The 9,931-nt window shown below is 46.2% G+C and overlaps 1 protein-coding gene across 1 annotated transcript in view; it reads right to left on the bottom strand.

Moving 5' to 3' along the window:
* LPCAT2 (lysophosphatidylcholine acyltransferase 2) overlaps positions 1 to 8,882 on the bottom strand; it is a 33,266-nt gene extending 24,384 nt beyond the window's left edge. The window contains exon 1 of the mRNA XM_033156840.1: positions 8,641 to 8,882. Within this exon, the coding sequence (XP_033012731.1) occupies positions 8,641 to 8,832 (192 nt within the window). The 5' untranslated portion in view covers positions 8,833 to 8,882. The remainder of the gene's footprint in view (positions 1 to 8,640) is intronic.
* Between the last annotated feature and the right edge of the window lie 1,049 nt (positions 8,883 to 9,931).

Raw genomic sequence — 9,931 nt, forward strand, 5'->3', positions numbered from 1 at the left:
CAGGTAGAACTAGTTTGTACCTGTGCTCAGCGTAACATCTGAACAAGCCTCAAGTCATAACCCTTGCCAAACTTCCTATTTCTAACGAGCCAATTTCCCTCTCTCATATTTTGCGGTAACTAGGTCTGCAAGGACAAAGGCAGAATAGGATTACGGTAGTTAGAAGCCCAGCAGATCACAATACACCAAAGTTACTTAACTGACTCAGAAACACAGAAAGCGACCTCACACTGAACGAGAAACTTGAAAGACAGCAGCAAATTTCCATCCAAATTAAAACGAGTGCAAAGAGGCAAGTCCGCACAGGGGCAAGGCAGGTAAAAGCAGTTTCTTTATGCCAAATAAGATAATAGGCCAATTAGTATCCCTAACAAGTGTAACAATTATTATTATTATTAACTTGCGGCTAGACCAGTAGCATTTCACCTTCAAAGACTGTGTGTTTCGTCATCTAGTGTTTATAGGAGCACCAGCAGAATGAAGTTCTGAGGAAGTTGAGAAATTCTCTTCCTGTGAGGCGTTCAATACAAGTTTACAGATTCACAGAGAAGCTTTGGCTATTTCGTGCAAAAGGCTGGGGCTGGTGGTCTAATGGATGAAGCCAACACAAGGGGGTGGCTGCCCCTGATTTGAGGTCAGCTTACAGAAAAATACTCACCATTTCCTATCAGTACAAAACATTTGTAACATCATCTCATGAAGGTCAAGAAAGGTTAGCCATGCAGTTTTGGAACACCAGGTTCATTTCCTATTTTTGAATTATTTCATCAGTGTTCCTTTGAGGAAGTTTGGGTGGCCCATGCCTACCTCCACTGTCAGAGGCAGCTATGCTTCTGAACACCAGTTGCTGGAAACTGCAGGAGGGGAGAGGGCTCTTGTGCTCTGCTCCTTTCTTGAGGGCTTCCCACAGGCATCTGGCTGGCCACTGTGAGAACAGGATGCTGGCCTAGATGGGCCACTGGCCCGATCCAGCAGAGCTCTTCTTATGTTCAAAAACAATGGCATCCTAAAGTTGTGTTTGATGTAAAAATGCCATGCACCAGGGATGGAGAACCTGTGGCCCACCAGATTGTGATGGGCTCCAAATCTCCTCAGCCCCAGCCAGCATGGCCAATGGTCAGGGATGATGGGATCTGGGAGTCCACCAGCACTTAGAAGGTCACAGACTCCCACCCCACCCCCAATTCCCTGATGTGAATTCACACCCTGGATGTGAATAATGATGCTTGGGCCTCCCTGACTGAGGAGGAGATGCAGCATTCTCTGGCTGCATTCACACAGCAGCTCACTCCGTCTTCCCAACTTTGCCCTAACTGTTAACTTCCGCATCATGTTTGAGCTTTCACACAAAGTAAAAACCACTTCCAGAAATATAGTGGAATATAGAGCAGGTTTAGCCCTCACTTCCGTGTTGTTTGCAAATGGGTTTATTCTGGAAGCCAGTAACACTGAAATGAACGCTAAAAGTTTGCTATATTCCACTATATTTCCTGAAGCGGCTTTTATGTAGTATGGAAGCTGAACTATAACGTGGAAATGAACAGTCAGGGGAATGTCAGGAATACAGAATAAACTGCAATGTGAATGCAACCTCCATGACAAAACAGACAACTGAAATTGTTTGTGGAATCCACAAGACCTCCATTCTGAAAAATGGGACTTTGAAACATGCACACATGAGGCTCAACGCCCACAATAAGAATAAGAACCTAAGAAGGGCTCTGCTGGGTCAAGCCAGAAGCCCATCAAATCCAGCATCCTGTTCTCCCGGTGCCAACCAGATGCCCATGGAATGCATGCACCCAAGTGTGCAACAGCCTTCTCCCCACTTGTGATTCCCAGCAAACAGGTGGCACAGAGCAAGCCACATGTGTGAAGCCACAAATGTGGATCACTTCTGCCATTCACCACACTCAAGCTTGGAGAAATGGCATATTCAGGCACTTATCAATTCTAGCAGAATGTGAGCTGTATTTATTAATGAAGCTGCCCAGGCCAAAGAGTCTGCCAATTTCAACACAATACAGAGAAGGACTTGACTGTCTTCACGGAGAAGATTTGTATATCCCTGTAAAAAGGACCCGTGCATGAAGAAGAAGCCTCGCCTCACACGGAGTGGCCTCTCTTCAGATCCCTGAAGGCAACTTTTTTGGCCAAATCTGCTGAAAAATGGAGCAAGATGCTATTGGCTTCCTTTTGCTGTTTAATAAATAAATAAATAAATAACAAAAATTATGTTTTTGGTCTCTCAATCAAGTTTTTTTTTTCCCCTTTTTCTTTTTAAAAGGCGCTAGCAAACATTTTTACAGAGCTTTTAAAGGAATTGCTTTCCTCTAAATATGGTACTGAAAATGAAGAGAATGACAGTCTTTGCAGTCTTTTGGAGCAACATGTGATGCCAAACTGTCTTAGAGCATTAATGAACGTTTGCAACACTTCCTCAGAATGTCAGGTTATACCTGCTCTTTGAGAAAACATGCTGGTCTGGCAGCCATATGAAAAACCCGTGATCTTTGGCAGTAAATAGGTACTGGTAAATAACATTTCACCTTGAACAGTATCAGGGAAACAAAATAAATAAATAAAAATCCTTCCAGTAGCACCTTTGAGACCAACTAAGTTTGTTCTTGGTAGGAGCTTTCGTGTACATGCACACTTCTTCAGATACTTGAGGTATCAGGGAGTATGACCTCTGTAACCAACAGCTATCACCAGCTGCAGCAACAATGGCTCCATTTCCATGGGGGGTGGGGCGACAACCTTCCCTGTGCACAGGAAAAACTTAGTATTCTGCAATGAAGAGGTGGGGAACCTTTTTCAATCCATGAAGCATTCTGGGGGCAGCTGAACACCAGTGGTGGGCTGGGCTAGACGCAACAGTGAGTGGAACAATTGACACTTTAAAAATATTTGTACAAGAGGCTCTGTTCTAGCCACAGGAAAGTCAGAGGTTTACACCTTTCCATCTTCCATCCTGGCAGGGAATAGGCACTATCGCCATTCAAGGACACATCCTAGCCAGCCGAAAACTCTCAATGAGGGGGACAGCAGGCTGGTGAGGGGTGTGCTTCAGGCAGGAGTCTCTCCCACTCCAGGTGTTGACCCACCACCTCTGATATATTAGGAGAGTACTCAAAATATAAACACCCTCAATCTGCATTTTGGAAATTGGTTTAGTTCTGAAGGGACCATCCCAAATGCTTTCTTGAAGGTTTGAATCTGCTGATAGGTTCCCCACCCAAAAAAATAATGCCTGCCACCTGCTGCTGCACTCAGTGCATTTGTATCCCTTCTGCAGGTCATGGTGAAAAAAGCAGAAGATCTACAGGGGGGAAGCAGGGCAGAGAACAGGCTCTGGTTTGATAGCCTGGGTTTGAAAACTGTGCATTCTCCCCCTTTGCCACCAAGGCAGATATGCTCTGGGTACTTCCACACAGCAGCTTATTGTGGAGTCTCAATGTGACATCATCCTCACCAAACTGTCACCCCATATTATATTTCCATTTAATCTGGATAGATTAAAAAAAAAAACCCAAACCCTGCAGAAACAGTAAATCTGGATTAAACAGGTTAAAAATACATTGAAATCACTTAAATGCATTAAGAGCATCTAAAAAACAGTCAGATGCCCTGGAAGACAGCAATTTCAGGAAGCAGGAAGGAAGCTATCTCCCAGTCATCAGATACTGGGCATGTGGAAGTGCCTCTGATATTTTTGGAGTGCGGGAGGTGACTGGAAGGGAAGTGGTTTATCTTAGCTTTGAAATCACAAGGTGGAAGAGAAGCATTACACTTCTCAACGAAACGGAAGGTGGGTCCGGAGTGGGGAAGTTTCATAGGACTGGCTGGGTGTCAGCCCTCTTATCCGGCCACACAAAGTTTCATAAGCTTCCTCTTTGCTCGTCTAGTTCTGTTGGCTGGGCTTGCATGCCCTGTGCCCCCACTAGTCAGTTTAGACTGCAACACAACACATACAAAGGATCATAGGATCATAAAATCGTACAGCTGGAGGGGGCACAATGGAGCATCCACTCCAACTGCAAGCAATGCTGGAATCACAACTAAAGAATCCCAGACAGGTGAAGTCCCACTGAAGTCAGTGGCACTTACTTCCGTGTAGACCTGTATCAGACTGTGCGGTAAAGCACTGATCTGCTCAGACATGCTGCAGAAAACATTCCATGGGCATGACTTAGATGCTCTGGATCAACCTGTCATCTTCCTAGGATTAAAATGACCTCAGAAAATGTTGTCAGGGTGCCTTTGTTCAGGGTGTAGTTCAGAGGTCCACGGCAAACTAGCAACATGGGAACAACCTTAGAAAGCCACTAAGTGGAGACTCTGTGACACTGTGTGTGTGTGTGTGTGTGTGTGTGTGTGTCCCATAATTTTAGGAAGGGGACATGGGTGGCATTGTGGTCTAAACCACAGAGCCTGGGGCTTGCCGATCAGAAGGTCAGTGGTTCGAATCCCTGCAACGGGGTGAGCTCCTGTTGCTCGGTCCCTGCTCCTGCCAACCTAGCAGTTCGAAAGCACGCCAAAGTGCAAGTAGATAAATAGGTACCACTACGGCAGGAAGGTAAACGGTGTTTCCGTGAGCTGCTCTGGTTTGCCAGAAATGGCTTAGTCATGCTGGCCACATGACCCGGAAGCTGTACACCGGCTCCCTCGGCCAATAAAGCGAGTTGAGCGCCGCAACCCCAAGTCGTCCGCGACTGGACCTAACCGTCAGGGGTCCCTTTAGCTCTACATTTATTCCCTACCCCACTTAAAGAATTTGGCAATAGACCACAGTACCTCCTGTATGCAGAGTTTGTGGTCATCCACTATGCTACAATGCTAAAAACAACACAGGTTACTTCCAGATGGCTCTCTTGCCGAGCGTTCAACAGAATTTGCTTGTGCAAAGTTTGCAGTAAGGTTACACATGACATCAGATGTTAAAAAGATAAGAAGAGCCTGCTGGATCAGGCCAATGGCCCATTTAGTCCAGCATCCAGTTTTAACAGTGGCCAGCCAGATGCCTATGGGCAGGGCTTTTTTTCAGCTGGAACTGAGTCCCTGCACCTCTTTGTTGTGTTGTGGAGCCAGAGTACAGCCATCATGGGCTAATAGCCATCATTAGTCCTTTCCTCCACTAATCTGTCTAATCTTTTAAAGCCATCTAGGTTGGTGACCATTACTGCCCTCTGTGGGAGCAAGTTCCATGCTTTAACTGTGTGCTGCGTGAAAATGTCATTTCTTTTACCTGTCCTGAATACTGTATAAGTAGCGCCTGCTGGCTGACTCCAACAAGTGGAGGTAGAACATAGTCTCGTCCTTTCAACAAATCTGAATGGATGTTCCATCTTTATTAAGCATTCATTCTGATTACAAGCGCTTTTCCACACCAGAGTTTAATGTGTGCTTGCAGCTATCTGTGGTAAATGTCACTTCAGTGGCACTTTTCTTGTGGTTAACATTTCACAAAAAAACTTCTTTTTCTTCTTCCTCTAAAAGAAAATTACAATATGGAAAACATTTATGGGGGGCCGGATTTTGCTGAGAAGTGAGAAAGCAGAAGTTTGAACCAGACTCTGACAACTCTGGGCTTGAAGCAGAAGTCAGGAAAGTATTAGAATGTCAGCATAAAGCAAAAAAATATTATATTTATGATCAAAGCCCACCACAATGCAGGGTTCAACATACCACTTATATTAAGAATGTTGAACAAAGCAACTGCTAATCTGAAGTCTGTGCAATGGGGAGAGGGGGACTTCAAGTTGCCAGGATTGCTAGTGTGTGTGTGTGTGTATATTTGCAGAGGTTGGAGTTCAAAGTATATCTGGAATTCCAGAAACACTAAGGTGAGATGAGATGAAGATTCCATGTCTAAATCTGATCCCATTAGCTATAAAGTTACGTTCACCAGAAAATGTCTCCTACCAGCAGTGGTGTACCAAGGGGGGGCGATGGGGGCAGAGTGCCCTGAGTGCCAGCCTGGGGGGAGGGTGACACTCGGCACCACCACCCCACCCTCGCCTGTCTGTGCTGCTGCTCACACGCTGCAGACTTAAAGGTTGCCGCTGCCGCATGGAACGAGTGCCGGCCACTCCCGCCCAGCATCTTGGGTGGAGTGCGCATGTCCGCAAATGCACACTCCACCCTGGATGCTGCGCGTGCGTCATGACATCAGGGCATGCGTTAGGGAGCAGCATCCCGCCCCCAGGGGGGTGCCCCCGCATTTGCCATTCCGGGCGGCAAAGCGGCTCCCTACACCAATGCCTACCAGGTCAATTTGTTCATCTGTCCCAGAACCGCCTACTTCATGGGTGGGGAATCTACATATGTTCAGCTGGAAGGCCATATTCTTTGAATATTCCAGGTTGGGGTCGGGGGGGGGGGGGTCGGGGAGTTTGCATGCCAGTAGCGGGTGTGGCCAGAGGCAAAAGTGGATGGAGAAACAGCTGCAACCCTTACCTTTGGACAATCAGCAATATATTCTGGTCATACTGAGCTATGCTGTTCACAATACATTGTGGGGGGGAGAGAAAACAGGACAGTGCCCACTGATAAGATTTCTGGGCAATCTGCCTTAGATCAGAAAAACTTTCCAAATGTTTAAAAATAGTAACAGCAAAATAGTTTTCCCACTTCTAAATTAGGCCACAGGAATGCAGAAAGCAAACCAGCTATGAACTTATTTTGTGTTTAAAGGGCTGCAAGCTCAATTCACATTCTTGCATCGAAAACAAAATTTTGGAGCTCAGAACGTGCTCAAAGGCACATTCTTTAATTCTAACAGTATGCTTTCTGTTTCTTAGGTTTCTTTTCTTTTCTTTTAGGAGACCCAACAGGCTTGAAGTCTGCATGCCTCCATCAAAGCATGGACTCAGTTTCCCATCTTTAAAATGGAAAGAATAGTAGCTTACCTAACAGCAGCAGTATGAAAACGAAAGGAAGCAAATTAATTTATTGCACGTAGAAAGTAAGAATGGCAACAATTTCCTGCCACGCCTGTGTGGACATAGGAACCTGCCTTATATCAAGTCAGAACATAACCAGGCCTCTATAATCAGACCTTTGGCTGTTTAAACTATCTCTGGCCATTTGAATTTGTTGGTGGGGGTTGTTTTTGGTTCTTGGTTATTAATTTTGTGCTCTCATTTTGAATTTTTATGTTGCACATCGCCCTGTGATCTTCAGATGAAGGACAGTACATACTGTACATTCAATTGATAAATAAACAAAACAAAACATATATTGGTCTATCTAGCTCAGTATTGTTTACACTGACTGACAGAGGCTCTTCAGGGCTTCAGGCAGGAGTCTCTCCCACTCCAGGTGTTGGGGACTTAACTCGGGTCTTTCTGCCTGCAAAGCAGATGCTCTACCAATGAGCTACAACCCTTGCCCTTAAATAGAAGGAACATAGAAAGCTGCCTTCTACTGCATTCTTCCATCTAGCTCAGTACTGTCTACACGGACTGGCAGCATCTTTCTAGGTTTTCAGGTAGGGGACCTGTCCAGCCCCTACCTGGAGATGCCACGGATTGAACTGGATACTTTCTGTGTGCAAAATGGATTATCTATAGCACTTCCCCTATAAATAAATAAATAAATAAATAAATATAGCCAGTTATAACCTAACCACAGCATCCAAGCAAAACAGGATGCTTGATAAGCATCCCATCTGGAGAAGCCCATTGTGTACCTGTATAAGAAGGGGCCACAGAAGCAGAGCACAGGCTACGTGACCAGAAGGGTCCAATGCTGACATTTCCAGCTCGGCTAAAGGGTGCATTGAAGAGTGGCCTCCACTGAGGACCCCATATATTGTCCACCAATCAAAGTCCCAAACACACTGTCTGACTCCAGTCAAGTTCACATATTCATATCGCTGGCCAGGAAAATAGATTTTGTTTGTTTAAGCACATGTGGGGTTCAACTATTAAAAGACACTAGAACCATACAAGGGGGCAATGCTAACTAGAAGATTTGTATAAACTATCCCCACTCATGTATTATTATTTTTTTTGCCTCGCTTATAAATGATGCCTTATCCCCATTTCACGGATCAATCAGCTGAGGCCTTGGCTGAGATCAGGGCAAACCCTCTCCACCCTCAAAAGAACCAAAGAACCCTCTCATTAAAAAAAGGAGAGAGAGAGAGAAAGGATGCAAACGGCTGCCAACCGAAAGATGAAGCTGCCTCTTTCGTTTGCAGGAAGTTGACCCGGGAGCTCCAGGCAGGTGGGGCTCTGAGGAATTCTAACAGAACGCATTCTTCGCCTGCTTATGTAATAAGGACAGACTCTTTTCAGCCAGAAACCTCCGCCGCCCCCTCCTCTGTCGGCAGGCACCAAATGGAGACCCAGAAATGACTGCAACAGATTTCATTTCTTCAATCTTCAGCATGGCTTTTTGCTTTTAAAACGCCTGTCAATGTTTGCAAAGCGGAGCGTCGTGCGCGCGCATTATTATTATTATTATTATTATTATTATCATCATCATCACTGAAGAGGCATTTGCAAAGGGCCCCTTTAAACCCCTCCCTAGCGAGCTCGCAGGCTGCCCCCGTGCTGTTCACCCCGGCTGCCCCCGGCCATCCTCCTTCCCCACCCCCGGGGTCTGTTTACAGCGGCTGTCAATCCCCTGTACCCGGGATTTATCCTTCGCATCCAGGCGCGTCTCTTGCACGAAGGGGTTGATCACCAGCGGCGAAGCGAGCGACTGCTGCCTGGGCAAGGTGAAGACCGCCCTCGGTTGCAGCGCTGGCTCCGACATGCCTCCCGCCTGGGCAGCAGATCCGCCTCCCAGCGCCGCCACGGCCGCTTCTGTGCACAGAGTCATCGCGGCCAGGCGAAAGGAGAACCGGGAGATGCTGCGAAAGGCGCTCGCTCCTCCTTGTCTCCAGAGCGCCTGCGCACAATCCATCAACCTGGGAGCGGGGGGGGGGAAGGAGGGCGGGGATTTGCCAACGTTTCCACCTGTCCCTGCTCCTCTGCCTTTTAACAGCAGCTTCCTCGGCGGACTTTAGCAGGTGATAATTTCCAAAGTGTAGGTGCTGCCACGCTGAAAGATCAATTTCTAACAAATGCAGAATAAGTTTATGTGGCACCTGCTGCAACAGGTGCCAGTTCTGCAGATCAAAGCGGTCCAGGGGGCTTATATGGAGTAAGGCAATCTCGCACGTAAACTGAAGGATGACTTTGTTTCAGGTAACTCTGCCTTTAAATGCAAACTGAATCAAATTTCTCCCCCACCCCTGGCTGGGGCTGATGGGCGTTGTAATCCAATAAATCTTTAGGGCACCAGGATGGCAAAGTCTCTTATATACATATACAGATGTCATTGTTGTAATCGTGGCAGTGAAGGGAAATATTTCCCTTTTTGGCCAAACCTATCCCTGGCTCCGGGGACTTTTTTTTCATTGCCTCTTCATAATGACCTGATGTTAGAACTGAGCTGTCAACCACAACCCCCAGATCTCTTTCCTGAGGAGTTATTCATAGCAGGTTCTGCCCCCATATATGGGTTTATGTGACAAACAAAAGAGCTGTGCCGTGCTCCACACCCCCAATATGAGAAGACAAGAGCAAAGTAAAACAGGAAAAATGAAAAGGAAACACAAAGCTTCAGAAAGAGGAAATATTTAAGCAGGTATTTCCTGTTCACCTGCTTTTTTTTTAAGGGAAGGCTTTAAAAAACAACAACAACACCAAAAACAATGACCACACAAATAAATAAAATAAAGCTTAATCATATGAAAACATCCACTTGGCAATGGCCACCAGGAACTGCTTGGCTGGGGAGGTGTATCAGTAATAAATCTTTTTCCGAAGAAGTGGCAGTTGTATTACAGCTCTTTGACTGGCCACGTAACTCAGGAAGAGGTCTTTGCGTAAAAAACGTAAGAGCTTCCCGGATCAGGCCAAGGGCCCTTCAAGTT

This window comes from Lacerta agilis, chromosome 8 (genome assembly GCF_009819535.1).
Source record: "Lacerta agilis isolate rLacAgi1 chromosome 8, rLacAgi1.pri, whole genome shotgun sequence".
NCBI classification, from domain to species: domain Eukaryota; kingdom Metazoa; phylum Chordata; class Lepidosauria; order Squamata; family Lacertidae; genus Lacerta; species Lacerta agilis.